At 39.0% G+C, this 18760-nt stretch overlaps 3 protein-coding genes across 3 annotated transcripts in view; 2 read left to right on the top strand and 1 right to left on the bottom strand.

Moving 5' to 3' along the window:
* Window positions 1–5691, top strand: part of si:dkey-11f4.7 (piezo-type mechanosensitive ion channel component 2) — a 35495-nt gene extending 29804 nt beyond the window's left edge. The window contains exons 45-56 of the mRNA XM_087833868.1: window positions 14–146; window positions 294–441; window positions 549–763; window positions 1218–1376; window positions 1526–1673; window positions 1963–2151; window positions 2408–2500; window positions 2940–3109; window positions 4458–4574; window positions 4847–4926; window positions 5034–5259; window positions 5362–5691. Coding sequence (XP_087689994.1) covers window positions 14–146; window positions 294–441; window positions 549–763; window positions 1218–1376; window positions 1526–1673; window positions 1963–2151; window positions 2408–2500; window positions 2940–3109; window positions 4458–4574; window positions 4847–4926; window positions 5034–5259; window positions 5362–5617 — 1934 coding nt within the window. The 3' untranslated portion in view covers window positions 5618–5691. The remainder of the gene's footprint in view (window positions 1–13; window positions 147–293; window positions 442–548; window positions 764–1217; window positions 1377–1525; window positions 1674–1962; window positions 2152–2407; window positions 2501–2939; window positions 3110–4457; window positions 4575–4846; window positions 4927–5033; window positions 5260–5361) is intronic.
* Window positions 5692–6408: 717 nt separating this feature from the next.
* atp5f1e (ATP synthase F1 subunit epsilon) lies at window positions 6409–7989 on the bottom strand. Its single transcript, XM_006785426.2, has 3 exons — window positions 7898–7989; window positions 7414–7541; window positions 6409–6604 (listed from the first exon to the last, which is right to left on the bottom strand). Coding segments are annotated over exons 1-3 (162 nt in total). The 5' UTR covers window positions 7930–7989; the 3' UTR covers window positions 6409–6602.
* A 3712-nt stretch (window positions 7990–11701) lies between these two features.
* LOC102797510 (PRELI domain containing protein 3B-like) lies at window positions 11702–17230 on the top strand. Its single transcript, XM_006785427.3, has 6 exons — window positions 11702–11803; window positions 13968–14136; window positions 14257–14346; window positions 14563–14633; window positions 14828–14930; window positions 15045–17230. The coding sequence occupies exons 1-6, from the start codon at window positions 11772–11774 to the stop codon at window positions 15159–15161; spliced, it is 582 nt and encodes a 193-aa protein (XP_006785490.2). The 5' UTR covers window positions 11702–11771; the 3' UTR covers window positions 15162–17230.
* The last annotated feature ends 1530 nt before the right edge of the window (window positions 17231–18760 follow it).

Raw genomic sequence — 18760 nt, 5'->3', positions numbered from 1 at the left:
TTTTAAACTGGAGAGATGAAGCCCAAAAAGCAGCAAAGCAAGAAAAAGAGACGGGAACGACATAAGGCTCCGCTGACAAGGAAGCAGAGGATCAGACAGCAGATCAGAGAGAGGATGCTACAAGCCAAAGCTGCCGCCATAGAAGTGTGAGTTGTCTGCAGTCCACTAAGTCTGTTTTCTGAGATGTTAATCATTACTTTATTTTTGGTAGATAATATTTTTCCATAGATTTATTTTTAGCGGAGAGGAGCTTCCCGTTTCTGTCTTACTCTGCAGTCTCTTCTCTTTCACAGCGGCCTTCACATCTACTTACCTATAAGGCAGTTTTTCTATGACATCATTCACCCAGATTACAGCCCTGTGTGTGACGTCTACGCCCTCATGTTTCTCATTGATGTCGTCAACTTCATTGTCACCATATACGGATACTGGGCTTTTGGGGTAAGACTACACAAACATATGAATATTTCTTATTATTTAAATCATAAATAAAATTTACTTGACATGTATGATTTATGACAATGAGGCTAATTTTCATCGCTCTGTAGAAATACTCTGCAGCGGCTGACATCACAGAGTCACTGTCAGAAGACCAGGTTCCAGAGGCCTTTCTGGTCATGCTACTGATCCAGTTTGGTACCATGATAGTGGACCGAGCCCTTTACTTGAAGAAGTCTCTGCTGGGAAAGTGCGTTTTCCAGGTGGTGCTGGTGTTTGGCATACACTTCTGGATGTTCTTCATTCTCCCTGGTGTCACAGAGAGGTCATTGTTCAATAAATTCTTCTTCTTCTCATTTTTTACTCAGTAAAATAAAGTCAAACTCAATGAAGTGCTTTGTAAATAAAGTTGGCATTGTATGACTGACCTTTTCAAAAATTCAACCACCAAAACTAATTTTTCTGTTCAGGGCTGGATAACTGTAATTTGGCATCGTAATGAAAAAATAATGAAGCTTTATTATTTTTTTCAGCTTTTTTGTAAAACAGTAAATCTTAGAATTTCATGGATAACAACAATACTTATATTTTAGCATTAAAAATTTGATTTCAGTTAAAGAGCTTGCACATACTGGTGGATTAATGTCACATAAATCTTACATTTGACAGAGGCCTATTAAATTTGTTAAGCACAGTATATAAAAATAAAAAATAAACAAATCTGATCCGTGACAATAAAAAGAGCAAAGATCGATATCTCTTCTGTTTATTTGCTCCAGGAGGTTCAACAGAAACCCAGTTGCTCAGCTGTGGTACTTTGTAAAGTGCATCTACTTCGGCCTGTCTGCATACCAGATCAAATGTGGCTACCCAAACCGCATCCTGGGCAACTTCCTCACCAAGAACTACAACTACCTGAACCTCTTCCTCTTTCAGGGGTACAAAAACCGGCTAAACTGTAACTAAATAACCGCCAACATAAATACTTCAGACACATGTTTTACAATGTGACTGGTTTGTTTGTAGCATGATCAAATTTTTAATTTAATTCAAAACATTTTTCTCTCTCTCTCTTCTCCTCTTTCAGTTTTCGGATGGTTCCCTTCCTGACAGAGCTGAGGGCGGTGATGGATTGGGTTTGGACCGACACCACGCTGTCTCTCTCCAGTTGGATTTGCGTTGAAGACATCTACGCTAACATATTCGTCCTCAAGTGCTGGAGGGAGTCTGAGAAAGTAAGCAGGAGTGCTTAAGAAAGTAGTTGAAATTACTTTTAAAATCATTTTAGTCCCTGAACAAGTACAAAATAAACAATTAAATTACAGAAAAATGTGTGTTTTTCAGTGTAGACTATAGAAATTTCCATTAAAAATATGAGAGAGTCTGGGCTGTGAGCTACCAGAACTCTTTGCTTACCTTTATAAATTTATGATGCAGGAAAATTGAGACGAGCTGTTGAAATGGCACATCTTTATCCAGTGGACTGAATAACTTTTGATGGTAATCTATTCGTAATTCTTCCAGAAATTCCCCCACCCTCCGGGGCAGAAGAAGAAGAAGGTGGTGAAATATGGAATGGGAGGTTTCATCATCTTTGCTCTCATCAGCATCATCTGGTTCCCACTGCTCTTCATGTCACTGGTCCAGTCAGCAGCCGGAGTGACCAATCAGCCTCTAGACGTCTCCATCCAGCTCAGCATCGCAGGATACGAGGTCAGAATCGATACATCATATTTTGTGTTCATTATACTTTTTATCCACAAAAAAATGTTATGGTTACTAATATTATTTATAAAGTTTGTGCTTCCGTCTAAGGTGAAACGGCAAAGTCACGGTGCATGGAAAACTAAATTCCTATTTGCTATCATTAAACACAAGAAACATCACTTCCCTGCAATAGTGTCATGGTTTATGTGTATGTGTGTGGACATGTGTTAATTCTCTGCTGCATCTTTGTGTGTTCTCACAGCCTTTGTTCACTATGAGCGCCCAGGAGCAGAACTTGGTGCCTTACACAGAAGCCAAATTCAACAGGCTCACCAAAGTTTATGCGACTCATCCAGTGAGACACGGTTTATTCTACTGTAAATAGAAACAAATACATAAAGCATCAAAGCTCCACTCAATCTGGTTCTTTAACAGAATACATTAAGCTGTAATAATACCATCTATGACCACAGGAGGGAGCAGTCATTCAGGTATTAGAGCAGAAAACCAGAACACCTGTACAAATACATTACTGTCCAGCATTTCTTACATAATATCCATTACAAGAAGATATAACTTCTGGTGGTCAGATGACACTACACTTATTACATTCATTATTCATTATTAACTCTACGTGGACTCACTGTGCCATATTGAAATAGAGTTTATGCTGTGTTTGTATTATATAACACTAGTTGATGTTGAAATATCATTATCCAAATTCACCAGAACACTGCAGTGGCATTTGCTGAAATAACCTAGGAAATCTAATCATCTCTCAATCACTCTCTCAGTCTGCCATGCAGTTCATCATGAACTATGAGGCTGAGGACATTCTTGTTGCTAAGATCAAGAGCGATGCCAGTTTACTGTGGACCATCAGCCCAGCCAGTCGAGCGGCCATGATCCAGGAGCTCAGCAACTCGTCTCACATATACATGACCTTACGCTGGACACTGCTCAGGTCAGGCTGTGTGTGTGTGTACCTTTCACCTTCAGATCATTTCTGCTTAGTATTTTTGTCAGCTAGTTGAGACAAAGGAAGAAATTTTATTTTTCTTAAAAGTCATTTAACCATCAAAGATATTGACACCACACCGTCATAGCAAATTCACCCCAAAGTCAGAGCATGCAATGCACAGGGAAGAAAAAAAACCAATGACTACATCTCAAACTCTACAGACCTCGGTTAGCATGTTAGATGTTAAAGTTCATGACAGTACAAATACAAATAGACTGAACAAGTATGGCTTGTTTGGAAGCATCTACTCTCTAAAAAGAACAAGGCGCCACAGCAAGAAGACTTCTGCAACAATGTCCTTTATTGTTACAATTAGAGAAAACCAAATGCATCAGCAAAAACTCCTCATACTAACTGTCAAGCATAGAGGAGGGGTGATGATTTGGGCTTGTTTTACAGACACAATCATTGAGCAAACCATTAACTCCTTTCAAAGAAAGCTTGCACCTCTCATCCGAGAAGCTTCTCGGATGAGAGGTGAAACGTCTTCAAGCAACTTAAAGAAGTCCAGACGCTTTTCTTTGCAAGCTCCTTTGACTACGATGACCTGGATGACTGAGAACCTTCACAGACATTAACTCCTTTGTATACTTTGCTATCCAGAGGACTTCATGGTTGACTCAAATGTAAGGCCATTGTCCCAAACTGGGTTGTACAATAGGACAATGATCCCAAGCACAGTAGCTAATCTACAAAATAAAAGAATTAAGTTGTTACAGTGGCCCAGTCAGTGGCTTCATAATGTAGTGGTTAACTAAATTGTCGGACACATGTAAAATGGGAGGAGACATGTCTGTGTTGGTTTTCAGTAATGCAGGTCATGTTAGTAATAGCAGCCTTAAGACAGTGGGAGCAGACACAAATCCATGAGAGGAGCGCTTGTTGCAATTGGCCATTCAAAGTCCAGATTTCAGATTGAAATGATGAATGATGAAAACCGTGAATGAGCTCAATAGAATACTTATTAACCTCAATATACTGAAGCAATGTTTACATTAAAAGAGTCAACCATAATTCCTCCACATGTGAAAGACCGCTAAAGTGATAGAGAAAATGAACTTGCTGCTGCTGCAAAGTACTGAACCAGAGGGTGTACTTACTTTTTCACATGACTGTAGTTATACTGTCATATCAACTTCAAAAATCTGGGAAACTAGCCCATTATTTCTTATTACTTGATATTTTCTGCTAATTTTATTTAAGCACTTGCAATTTCACATCATTTGCCTGCACTTTGCACCAGTGCAAATAACACTTAAAATGACACCGGCAAATATGTTCCCCTCCTAAGGAATGCGTCCATATCAATGAATGCAGAGACCGTGGGAGAGCACACTGTGAAGTTTGACGACAAAACCTTGAGGGAAGGGATTGTGCGAATGCTTAAAGGCAACAGCAGCAGACCTGTGTGAGTCTCAGTCAAAACACAATCAGATGGTTTATGCATGCTTTATTATTGTGTTTTATTCAGGTGATGAAATATTTGTAAATGTAAATCAAACAGAAATGTAGAAAATATGGCTCTGCAGCTCTTCTTGTCCCTATAGCACATAGAAGGTTAAACATCAAACTAAATTTAATGTAAGGGAACTCAGGCAGCCCTGGAAAGCTCCAGTGTACAACATTAGTGAATGTTTTGAAATTTTTATGGTGTTAATCTGAGTTTTCTTGTCTCTCTAGGATTATTGATTCTCTGCTGCCTAAATTCATCAGGGGTCCCAAAGGACCTGAGTCCAAAATGGGAACCAGGATGAAAGTAGGTTAGTTACTCTTTGTATTTTTTTACCTGATCAAAGCGGGTCAGTCTCATTCCCTGTTGTTGGTGTTTAAAACATGCACTTTGCTTTAAACCCATATCATCTCTTAGACTTGACAGACCGTCCAGACCTTCAGGCGCTGGCTTTCTTCAGGCCCATGTCAATCCAGCTTCAGCAGGTCAATGGGACGTCAAACAAGGAGGCAGATCAGTGGTGGGTGGTGGAAGAGTGCCCCCCAGTTGTCACGTCCTCCGAGCACAAATGTCAAAGCATCGAGTTAGTGGTGTTCAGCGATAAAGTCAGCCCCTCCAGTCTGGGTTTTTTGGCCGGACACGGGTAGGTAACAAGACATTTTAGCTGCATCCTAACAGGAAATCTTTCTCATAGCTGTGGATTCATTTACACACAAAACCTGTCCTCTTTCCCTCTTCACGACAGCATCGTGGGTCTTTACATGTCAGTGGTGCTAGTCATCGGAAAGTTTGTCAGGGAATTCTTCAATGGGATATCCAGGTCCATCATGTTTGAGGAGCTACCATGTGTCGACAGAGTCCTGAAGCTTTGCACAGACATTTTTGTGGTTCGTGAGACGGGAGAGATGGAGCTAGAAGAGACACTGTTTGAGAAGCTCATCTTCCTCTATCGATCACCAGAGACCATGATCAAGATGACCAGAGAGAAGAAAGACAGCTAGGGCTCAGTGGCTTGTTAGAATGCCCATGCTTTACTCTTGTAACTTATGAAGGATGATTTCAAGTAAATAAAAAAAAAAAAGTACAAACGAAACATCAGCATGAATCTATTATTGGAAAATGGTCTGGCTTTACCATTAAGCTACCCTGCGTGTCCTTTCAATCATGGCCTCTGACATTAAGTGACAGGACAAGTTGAGAAGTGTTTTTAAGCAGCTCAGTAAATCATTGCTAAAGATATGAAAGGTCAGACATCAAGATGTACCACAGCCAAAAACCTCTCATGTGACCATAAACTAGAGGTCATTAATGAGAGAGCTGCACTGTTCACCAACACTTCAATTCCTATCCAGAAAGCAAATTTGATGAATTTAAATTACCACCTACACAAATCTAAAAAATTAAGTGACCAAAGATCTATTATATTACCTACCAGAAAAAAAACGTTACCCTATGATCTTAACTGCATTTAAAAGTAAAAAGCCCTATTGATTTCTTTTTAATGCGATTTGTTTTCATACCATTGGTTAACGCATGCTTTCGAATTACATTTTTTACTGGTATAAAAGATGACATCCCCATCTGACTTCTAATGACTAATATACTCATGGATCCACACACACATACCTCTGTAAATACTACATTTCTGTGTATAACTATGAAGAGTACTCCATTGCTTTATATCAAAATAAAGTGTTTGACAAAAAATCATGGTCTTATTGTGCAGTACTATAAATACCACAATAGATTCACTACAACACTACAAGGGCAAGAACACAAGGCGACAAAAGAATTCCAACATCCATCTTTAATACAATTTTGATTACAAATGAAAAGGGGGGCGGGGGTGCAGTGTCATTCAGGTCCCCAGTCTAACACATCATCTTGATGTTAACCAGCTTTTATTTTTCTTCTCCACGGTGTGCAGGACAGGTACTGCAGGACCTCACAACCCATGAAAAAAAACATCTACATCATGGTCATACATCCTGGAAGGAAAGCAAAGCAGAATGGAAACATTAATGAAAAGATCCTCATAAAATGTCTTCGTAAATCTAAAACATTCAGTGACTGTAAGGTTAGAATTAAACAAATTTGAGAACTTAAACTTAAGCTGTCAGCCACAAAGGACAGTACCCATGTTAGGAGCATGCGACATGCTCCTAAACTCTCCACGCCTAATAAAACATCTACATTTCCCCTTCCATAGAGTTTGTCACATTTGTTAAATGCTCCTGGAGCTCACCTCACCACAATAAAACAAGTTGGTGAAATGTTGCACCATGTCATCGAGTTCAGAGTCCTGATAAGAATGGAAACCACCACAGCACATATACAGTTAGCAATACGAGCATATAATTACCTGCTAAAGCCTGTGACCACTACTGAAACAACCAAATAAATGCACTTAAATGCTGAATTTTAATACTCAAAAAAACTTGTGTATTATAAATCTCAATGCATACTTACGTTTCCTAAACCAATATGTTCCTTTATGTTTTGATTTATTTATTGAGAGCATTTGACTTTGTCTGAATAAAATGTAACGCTAAACTGATGCACTGTTAAATTGTTATGCATTCGACAATTCAAATACGAGGCCAGCTTCACCATAACTAGACAGGACAACGATATGGAGCTTAAATGTGTGTGCAACAGTAATAATAACCCAGTACACCACTATTTGAAGGAGACACTGAAAGCACCGTCACAGCCGCCTCTCCTTGACATTCATACTATCAGAGGACATGAGCTGTGATCAGAACAGCGTTGGTACCTTTAAAGCTGATGAACTTACATGCTGTTTTATTTTGAGGTTTGAGGACTCTGACGTTGGACTCTGCGGCCCTTATGGCCTCGGCTTTGAACTGCGGCTTGAGGGCAGCCCGCACCGCGCTAGCGCAGATAGCGGAGAAGCGGATGTAGCTGCAGAGAGGACACACAGGTTAGCTACATGCTAAATGCTACCGACAATGATTTGTCTGTAGAGGACAAGAACAACCTCTTCTTCATTAACAAACCACGTACTATCAGAAGAAGTCCCACCTGACTCAGTAATGAGGTAATGCTACTGCCATAAATTAAACGCATACGGTGGGGAACACTAACGTTAGTAAACTTAGTATATTAGCTATGTAGCTAAATTGAGAATTTAACACTAAAAACCAACATTTTCTTTGACAGAGCATTCTGTTCTCATTTTAAACCCCGTTCAAATAAAGCAATCAACATTTACCACAAGCCATTTCTTTGTAACTGCATATTTATTTTTATTTTAATACCTCAGGCCTGCCTGTCTCCAGTATGCGACCATCTTGGCTGTGTTGTAGCTTCAAGGACAGGTCGGATGTCTGCGTGATGACGTATTTGACAGGCGCAAGACGTTTTTGCTCCCAGCCAATAAAACAGTTTTTGGTCGTGATTGACAGCTGGTACTGTTATTTGTCCCGCCTTCCGTGGATGAACAAAGTGCCTGGCTTTTTATTGTTTACTTTGAGTCGACAGTAAATTATAAAGTTAAATTTCTATAAAATAAATAAATAAGTGGTATGGTCTGTGAATTAACAAACCCTGTTTAAAAAAGTAATTACGGGACAGCCTGCCAGAGTTTTTTCTGTAATTTCACACATTTATTTCTTTTTAAGCCTAAATATTGATAGATAGTTTATTGATCCCAGAGGGGAAAATATTGTGTTACAGCAGCTGGCAGGATAAAAACTAACAACAATAACGACAACCCCCCAATAGTGCAGCCTTCAATAAATAACTAATATAGTTCATGTAAAAGCATCACGGGTGCATAGTCAGGGCTTCATACTATGAAGGAGCAAAGACTTTACATTTACAACTGTAAACCCCCCCACAAATTATAATAATAAAAAAAGAAGTTAAATAATGAACACTAAAAAGTAAGACAGAAAATGTGTAAGGGACTACAAAAAATTACATTAATATGTACACAATTAAGAAAACAGCTTCAAGAAGGTATAATACAGAAAGAGTCACACTCATAGATTTATTTTATTTACTGCAGCAGCATTTCTTTATCATGGAGAAAAATGGCAGACGTACAGTTGAAATTGCACTTCATTTTTTTTTAATCAGAATCAGAATCAGAAAAACTTTATTAATCCAAGAGTTAAATCATGGGTTATCATAGCAGCAAATATACAAAAAACAAGAAGCACTCATATAAATGTGTGTAGAAACAGAGTTATGATAGATAAACATTAAGATAAGTGGATAAACATAGAGATATAGGTATAAATATAAATATACATATAACTATAAAAGGACAAGTATGTGTGCAAATATATGTTGTGGTGTACAAAAGTGACAGGGTGCATTGAGGTGTGATTAATTCTGTTCCACATGTGTGGATCTGACCCAAGTGGATGAATTAAAGAGTCTGAAAGCAGAAGGAAGGGACAACCTCTTCTAACGTTCCCTCAGACGGTGAGGTTAAAGGAACTTGTTGCTGAAACTGCTCTTCAGATTGTCCAGTGTGTTATGGAGGGGCCTGGAGTCATTGTCCATGATCGCCAGCAGTCTTGCCAGCATGCTATCACTGATCACCCCCTCCAGGGTGGTGAGCTTCATGCTAACAACAGACTCTGTCTTCCTGATGAGTTTGTTCAGTCTGTTTGCGTCCTTTGCTTTGATGCCTGCATTCCAGCATGCCACAGGAAAGAAGATGGTGCTCGAAACAACACACTGATAAAACATGTAGACCAACCTGCTGCATACATAGAAGAATCTGTGCCTTTGTAGAAATTAAAGCCGGCTTAGACCCTTTTTGTAGGCAGCGTCTGTGTAGGCGGACCACTCCAGCTTGTGATCCAGCTGAACTCCTACTTATACACTGAACTTGTAGGATGTGACTATTTCGGCATCAGTCCCACCAATGCAGATGGGGGAGGGTCGGGATCTGTTTCTGCCAAACTCCACCAACAGCTCCTTTTTTTTGGCCACATTCAGCTGGTTTTCCTCAACCACCTCATGAAGCGGTCAATCAGTCGATATTAAGCTATCTATATTATAACGCTATATTAAGTTGATATATTAAACTATCTCAGGGATTAAATGTGCAGTTAAAGTTCTTTACACTGACAGAAAGAGGAGTTTCACTGGTCACACCTATTTAATATCAAAGCGGGCTGTTTGTGGCCTATGTTATAAATGAGTTAGACGTCCCTGCCTAAATGCTCTAAACTGAAATGTATGTGTTATGTAGTTTTAAACCACTGCATATCTACACAATGTGAATGAATGCAGTTTATATGGTGCTGATTTTAATTAAAAACAACAGTAGAATACATTTTCCTGCACAATGAATAAAAAAGAACAAGGTCAAGCAACTTGTGGGAAAATGTGAATCTTTGACTTGAAATTATTTTGCTACTAACAAATGTTTCCCACTAACAGGTCTGACTGATGGAGAATTCCAACTCAACTACAGATAAAAATGCTTCTCTTTCTTATATCAGCTGTGCAGCCAACAGTTTCAATTTCAATCTGAAGATTTTGCCACTGTTACCATAGCAACAGACAGTAGGACTTTTCTTCATAGGAACTGTGAATATTTGGGTTATTTTTGTGAATCTTTGTACTTCATATTATTCACATAATGATGTGACTGCATGGACAGTTAATCTATTAATTGAGTCCATAGTAAATGACGATGTATGCTGTAATATCAAGTTACACAAATCTTTGAAATTATACATTTACACAATATTGGATCTAAAATTGCTGATGGCTGACCTGGAATTTATGACCTGGGATATTTTTATTTATTTTTTAATAATAAGATGGAAAAACCTATTTAAAAATGCAAACATTTCTTATATTTTTTTATTAATGTTCACCCAAAGTGACATAGGAATTTGACAAAGGAACTTAAAAAAATCACAGACAATGTCTTGAATAATCAGGCCACTTTCTTCAAACTGCTGGCATACTTGTGGTTCCTAGGCTATTTAAAAGTAGAATGGGGGTCAAAGCCTTTAGCTTTTAGGCACCTGTTCTGTGGAACTAGCCCCCATTTGGATCCTGGGGACAAACACCATCTGAGTGTTTTTTCTTCACTCACCTTTTTCCAGTTGCTATATGTTTTTACACCACTCTTCAATTAATCATGAGTTATTACTTCCTGTTAAAAGGGAGCTTTTCCTTCCCACTGTTGCTGTGATTTGATGCCATATGAATAAAATTGAATTGAACCATTACATATATGTACACTTATATTTCATACATGGACCATTCATAGAAAATTATAGAACGATCTGGTGGCATAATCTCTTGCCATCCCTAGTACCACCATAGATTTGTACATAAAAATGTTGTTTATTAAATTAAGTTAGCATGAAGACTTTGAGCCTAGCTAAAATTGACACTGAATATAAGTTCTAAAACTAAATATACCACAAAATGTTACCCCCCAATAAAAAAACCCTATAGCATCAAATGGCTTGATTTGTTGTTGTCAGTAGCAACTAACCAACTAACTTCTGATATTTTGTGCAGATTTAAGCATGTAAAACTAAAAAGTGTGTGAAACTGAACTTAGACTCGTATTTCTAACTCATCCACTTCCTGTTGTGTAGCTTTCTGTGTAGCTTTCTTTTCTTTTATACTTCTTGGGCATAGTGCTTATTTATTATATAGACTACACAGTACACAACATCAAAATTCACATTTTTTTATATAACTGAAATATTTAATAATTTGGGCTTAAGCCAATAAGAAAGTTACAGACTATGTTTATATGAAAAATGTATAAACATGTTTATTAAAATACATCAAATACAGAATCAGAAAGACTTTATTTATCCTGCATTTGATGTATTTTATTACAGAATTTAACACCTGCATAAGTGTAAAGAAATGGCTTTGATTTTGCCACCCTAACTGATTTTCATGCCACCCTAAGAACATTTCTCTAGATCCGCCCCTGCTGCTGAGGGTCTCAGAGGTGTTTAAAACGAACACATGGATTATTCTGTAAGGGGTGCAGCAGCTTTGTCTGCCAGCAGGGGGGGCATCGCGGCTAAGACTGTCAAAGGTTTCTCACTCAGCCCCTCCTTCCTTCCTCTCTCAGTGGTCACGCTGTCAATTGTCGCCGGCTCCCGTGCTCTGACAGAAAAACCAGTAAAAATGAAGATTTGGGCGTCAGAGCACATTTTCAAGTGAGTATTTCTTTTTTTTGCGGTAGTGTTTTATAAAGTATGGTTGTTAAGTTGGCTATTTCTTCTTATATAATCAGTTTTCGTGGCTCCGTGTGCAGTCTGGGCGAAGCTGCGAAGGTTGCGGATAAGTTAGATAACACGAAGGCGCGCCGCTTTAGTCGAGTTACCCAACGCTTTTAGTTTATATTAGTTATGTTTAGAAATGACTTTTGACTTCCCACCGCGTTTGATGTTTACAGCTGAAGCCTGTATTTGCTACATGTATTGGTTTTTGAATTTAAAGTGCCCTTTACCCGAGTTAACTTTTGCCGTTAGCTTTGTGCTGCTAACATTAAAGCTAATTTTTTCGCCTTGAATACTATGACTGTAATTATGTTTAGGTTTATTGTAACATTTCAGCCTCAGAGGACTGTTTTCAAATGCTTTCCCCGAGCCTTGGTATTTGTTACGGGATAAAGAAAAAATTAATTACCCGCGTGTTTGACATTATGGACGGGGAACGTTACATAACGACCGGTCTGTCGTTTAAACACAATAAACTGCATATAATCACAGCATTTCTGCTCGTTTTACAGCGACTGATAAATAAAACCAGTCTGGTTGCTTAAACCCTCTACTAGAAGTTTCCAGAGAAAAGCCGTGTGTGCTGCTGCTGATGTGAGTCTGCGCTGTGCAGAGGGGGCGTTTCTTCTCCCCCTGTCTGCAAACACAGACGCTATTGTGATTCACCATCCGCGATGTTGTTACATTCAAATGGCCCCATATTTGCAGAAAATAATTGTCTCCTATATTATTACCTCCTAAATTGGGTTGGAAGTTAAGCGGGTCGTCCGCTAACTTGAATGTTTGAGACAAAGCGCTGCATGAATGGATCTGACTGTTCGGAGCCACAAATGCAACACATCTGCTGCTTGCATTGCAAGCAGTGTTGGGGAGTAACGGAATACATGTACCGCCGTTACGTATTTAAAATACAAAATATGAGTAACTGTATTCCGTTACAGTTACCGTTTAAAAAGGTGGTATTTAGAATACAGTTACTTTGTTGAAATAAATGGATTACACGGCGGTACTTCCCTGTTTCATATTGTGGCGGGTTAGGCCTGTTTGGGTTTTGTTTGACAGCTACGTTCTGTTGTTCCAGGCGGCAGCGTTACGGTTGCCATGGTTACAGGGTGACACTCTCTCTCTGCGTGTTTCCTGGGTGAGAGAGCGCCTGTTGTTGTTGTGCTAAGCTAATAGGCAGAATGCGACAGGAGCTCTAAAGAATGTAGCATCATGGGCAGTGTAGTCCGTGCTGCAGGGAGAATGGACTGCCATACACGTTATGTGTTTGTGAGCGAGGGAGAGAGAAAAAGGAAAAGTAGGAGCTGTCATCGAGCAGAAACGGGAGCTGGAAGCATGTAAATATAATAATAACCACTGCAGCCAAGAAGAGAGCCTGACGAGCCCAGTTGTAAGTAAGCTATTAAGACTCGACTGTACACCGTGTTCCTGTTTTCCTCCAAAAACAATAAGTTCTGTTGGAGCAGCCTTTCAACGCCTCTCTTTGTCTCTGCTAGCAAAGTTGACCCAGACAACAAAGTAAAGCTAGTTTTCAGCTACGAGCCGTCACGAACCCACCGTATTAGCCAGAGGTCCCTTTACTACGGTTCGGAGCCGCTGACCTTCAGTAACAGTAATAAATCACAGCAATAGTACATTCATGTAGTTGTAAACAGCATGATAATATATTAAGTAATCCAAAGTATTCAGAATACGTTACTCTCATTGAGTAACGTAACGGAATACGTTACAGAATACATTTTGGGGCATGTATTCTGTATTCTGTAATGGGATACATTTTAAAAGTAACCTTCCCAACACTGATTGCAAGATACTAAATGCACTAAACATTTTCTCCAGCCAAACAAGTCAAATCAAGCGATGTCTATTAAATATCTGTTCTAGTTCACAGAGATGCACAATAACGCAACTGGTCCTTTTTGTTGCTTGTAAGATGGGTGAAATACAGGCATGGTGGATTTTTAAGTAGGGTTTACCTTTGTAACCTCAGAATCTAAGATGTTTTTTCACACTGAAGAGCACACTCTCAGCAGCAAGCATTGAGTCATCTTCAGAATGTTAAATTGCCTGTTTCTAATGTTGATATCGATTCAAACAGCCACCCATGGGAGACGGTGACCAAGGCTGCGATGCAGAAGTATCCCAATCCCATGAACCCCAGTGTCTTTGGTGTGGATGTTCTGGACAGAAGTGTGGACACTGAGGGACGGTTACACAGCACCAGACTGCTCAGCACAGAGTGGGGGCTCCCTGCTTTGGCCAAGTCGGTGAGTTAAAAGGATAAGCGAAATGATCAACGTGTTTTGTTCAGACTGGGTAATGTTAAGTTGTTTTTCCTTGTATCATTTCAGAGTTGTATTACTTTTTTATTTTATTGTTTCCTGCAGATGTTTGGGGTCACAAGAACATGCACGTATGTCCAGGAACATTCAGTAGTGGACCCTAAACAGCAGACCTTTGAGCTGCAGTCTACAAACGTGAGTAGGATTAACAAATACTTTTATTATGCTTCATCAATACAGACATTAAAGCCGAATCGTTATGGAAGGATGTAACTGTAACCTGACCTCTGTAGTTGTATTTACTTGTCTAATCAGCATTTCTGTCACTATAGATTTGATGTGTTTGCTATGTGTCACCTTGTGGCAGATGCTGATATAAAAAGACTGATTTCAGGTGTTTTGTCCTTACAGATTTCCTTTACCAACCTGGTGTCTGTGGATGAGAAGTTGACATACAAGCCACATCCACAGGACCCAGAAAAGTAAGGGACTCATTTTTATCTTTCTCATCAGTTAAATTGGAGTTAAAAAGCACAACATTTTAAAAAAAACCCTTAATATTATTGCAAAAAGGTTTTGAATGTTTAACTCCAAGATTTTTAAAAACAAAAAGAAACTCTACAAAGAAAAAAATTGTTCAGCTGTGTTTGTGACTTTTCTATGCTTGCATTTTCAGGACAGTGCTGACACAGGAGGCTCTGATCAGTGTGAAAGGCGTCAGTCTGAGCAACCACCTCGAGGGTCTCATGGCCAAGACCATATCCGTCAATGCAAGCAAGGTAAAGCTGCCTTTAAAATCCTCCTTAAACTCACCTTGATAATATAGTTTCTCTTCTGATTTTACAATCCTCATCACTGCGCGTTATAATGTGAAGCATTTGTGTCTGTTTTAGGGTCGGGAGGCGATGGAGTGGGTAATCAGACGGTTAAACACAGAAATCGAGGAGCTGACAGCCACTGCTCGCGGTACCATGCGATCCCCCATGGCGGCAGCAGTTGCAGATAAATGATCTGGATCTTCCCGGTTTCTTACTCCACCATCATGAACCGATGGGCTTCTCTGTAATTTTCCCCTCAAAGGGGACCCTCACCTCATCTGCCAACACAGCCTATTAACCACAGCCCCATCCTTCGGCCCTGCGTTTGTTTGTAATGAGATCATTGTTAGTCCTTCCTCAGCAGTCTGCGCCAACAGACTTTTACACCAGTCAGGTAATGACGAGGAAGCATTGAGCTGATGACGGTTTAAAAACAAGAACAAAACACCACTTAAATTGGACTGCACTTGAAGCTCATATGACTTGGTCTTGTGATATGGAAACTTTTTTTAGAATTGAATTCACAGTGTGCCTCTGAATCATCTCACCGGGTTCTTCCTTTTGTCTCTCACATTTCATCATCGCTTTCAAATCTTCATAAACAAGCAGAGGATGGCTCGATTGGAGCAACTTTAATGTCAACCTTTGGATTGATTGACCATGCCGTGCACAGCAAAGCTGACTGAAATGTCTCAAAACCAAATCAAAAACAATCAAAAACAGTCTGTGTGCTGCCATGCACACAGACTGTAAAAGAATATGAAAGTAAAGGGGAAACTGTAAGTTACAAACTGCATCAGCTTTCTGTCAGGTGGATGGATCAGATCCCGTGTACCTTTGGGTGATGTTTTCACCATAGCAGAAACACTTTGAAGAAGTGCAACTTCCCTCAGAACATGGGTTAGACTTTGAGGTCTGATACTGATACTGCATCATAACTGTGTCAGGGGTCACAGGAGAGTGAGAGAAGGTGTTTCTAGAGCAATTAAGGCAGCTTAGACTTGTTATTTAACAAACGTCTCAGTGCATTTAAACCAAGTGGAGCAGACTGTTGTTTAGTTGTTTGTGTTACTAATGCATGACTACTGGTGTATATGCCACAGCTGTCAGCACAGTGGACTGGACTTTGGAAGCATTTTTTTTTTTTGTTCTTTTTCTTCACCCACTTGTGGGTCACTGTGGTCGAGTTTTGTTTCAAGAATACTTGATTTCTGAATTCAGTTTTTTCTTACAGTGATGTGCTATATAGTTAAGTGTTACAGTATGAGAATGTAAATACTTGAATGTTTAACTTAATTTCAGCATATATACTTTAAGTAGCGGCAAGTCCTTGAAGGGTGCAAATTAAAAAGAAGGAAAAGAAGAGTGGGCACGGAGCAACATGTCAGGATTCACCAGTGTTTAGTGTGTTGTTAACGCTCATCAGTGTTGTGGTGCAGCCCTGCAGGGTTACGTTCAGGGTCACATTCTGTGCCTACATGAGAAATAGAAATAACCAGTTTTACACCCCAGAACGCTTTATTCTAACTTTATTTGTGGCAAACGAGCTCTGTTTTATTTGATTGTTATTTATTTTGTATTTGTAACATTTACAAAAGCTGAACTGACCAACTAAGAACTGTTGGCTTGTGATGTTGTGCAAATTTGGTGCAGTTTCCCCCCCTCTTTAAATCTTTCTTGTTTGTGTCATAGAGAACTCTCAGGTACTACATTGTTAACAATGGTTAGTCTCCCTAATAAGTTTTTCAAAGACCACAAGGAGATGAAAGAAATGTTACATCCCTTTTTTTAGTTTCTTTTTTTTGGTACTTACTATAAAATGTACAAAGCTACAAATAGAAGTTTACATGAGAAGGGTTTGTGGTACATCTTAAGCTTTATACAGTGTTAAAGTGTCCCTTCTTGGATCTCAGCAGCATCACAGGTCTTCCAAGATGCTCCATGGTTAGCTTTCTGTTTCGACAGCATTACATGCGTACTTCCAGTTTGACTCATCATTTAAAACAGTAACTGTCTGGTTTTCAGTTTCATCATGTGCAACCCACCTCTTGATCACTTTGTCTAAAACCTGACCCGTCCACACAGTCTCATTTCATCAAATGAGATGTTTTTCTATGGGGAACATTTTGAGACCAGTGGCTGTAAATAGGCTTGTATTGATACTTTGGTGGCGTTACATTCCAAGAATGTGAACGTGGAACAAAATCTAAAGTGTGCACACTGAAATGTTACAAAATAAAGAGATGTCATTGTTTCATGAACACGGTGTTGAGGATTTGTGTCAAAGATTAAATGGGTTTAAATTATGTTCACTCACTTTATGAATAAACCACCTCTTTTGTAATTTTCCTTTTAAAGACATTGCCCTCTGGTGGTAGAATAAATAATGCACAGTGTACTGTCACCAGCTACAATAGGATTGTCTATTAGGGTGCTTTTTCTTTTTTTTAAATTATTTTTTTAACTGTATTAGTATACCCAACAGTAGTTCACCTGCTAGTTAATGCAAAAATCTAATCAGCCAACCTCATGGTAACAACTAGATGGATTTACACACGTAGACGGGCTCAAGGTGACCCACTGAAGCTTAAACTGAGCATCATAATGAAGAAGAAAGGGGATTTAAGTGACTTTAAACAGCGTGGTTGGTGCCGGATGTGTTGATCTGAGTATTTCAGAAACTGCTGATCTGCTGGGATTTTTCTCAACACAACCGTCTATAAGGTTTACAGAGACTGGTCCCAAAAAAAAAAGAGTTCAGAGGAGAACGACAGACTGCTTCAAGCTGATTTGGAAGGCAACAGTAACTCAAACAACGCTTGTTACAACAAAGTATGTAGGAGAGGATCTCTGAATGCACATCAAGGTTTTTATAGTTAACTAAAACTAAACCAAACATAAAAACTAAGAACTGAAAAGAATTAATTAGAAGTATTTTCCTTACTGTTAATATCTGAGTTTAGTACAAATGTTATTAGAGCTGGACTAATGAGGACACTTTTGGGTGTCTACAAAAGTCAATGAGTTAACTGCTTTAAAGAAATTCTGTGTTTTTATTGTAATATCTGTACTAGTTTTCCTAGAGCTTGCCTCTGACATATGCCCTTTGTGCTATAATAATCAAAAAGACCCAAACAAACGCTGAACATTTTCAAACAATAAAAACTAAGGTGAAACAAGAAAATCCTCCCTGGAGACAAACTGAAGCTAAACTGAACTAAAAACAAAATAATCAAAATGAAATAAAAATAAAAAACTAATTAGAAAATAAAAAACTGCAATAACTATGACGCACATCGCATTGAACCTTAAAACGGAAAGCTACAGCAGCAGACAAGCACACTGGGTGCATCTCCTGTCAGTGTGCCTCTTCTGATTATGCACCATACCACAAAGTCATCTCAGTTGGTTTCTTGAACATGAAAATCAGTTCACTGTACTCAGATGAACTCCACAGACACCAGACCTCAGTCCAGTAACCACAAGTCTATTTTTTTTTTTTTTTATAGGGAATTGGCACAGCAAACAAATCATGTCAACATGGACCAAAACATCTGAGGAAAGTTTCCAGCACCTCGATGAAGGATTAAAAGAGGCAGTTCTGAAAGTAAAAGAGGGTCCATGAGGGTGTGCCTAATAAAGTGACCGGTTAATGTACGTGTCTATAAAGTCCTCTAAAGTTATGACAGAAGTTGTTTTTAATCCTTTATTCACTCGTCTTCACATCATTATTTTCATCAGAGAATCTAAAAGAATTTTTAAAAATTGATGTTGTCACTAAGAGAAAAGAA

This window comes from Neolamprologus brichardi, chromosome 20 (genome assembly GCF_056152115.1).
Source record: "Neolamprologus brichardi isolate AB-2024 chromosome 20, ASM5615211v1, whole genome shotgun sequence".
Lineage (NCBI taxonomy): Eukaryota > Metazoa > Chordata > Actinopteri > Cichliformes > Cichlidae > Neolamprologus > Neolamprologus brichardi.
The sequence above is the reverse complement of the archived record's forward strand: the minus strand, read 5'-3'. Positions and strand labels throughout refer to the sequence as shown.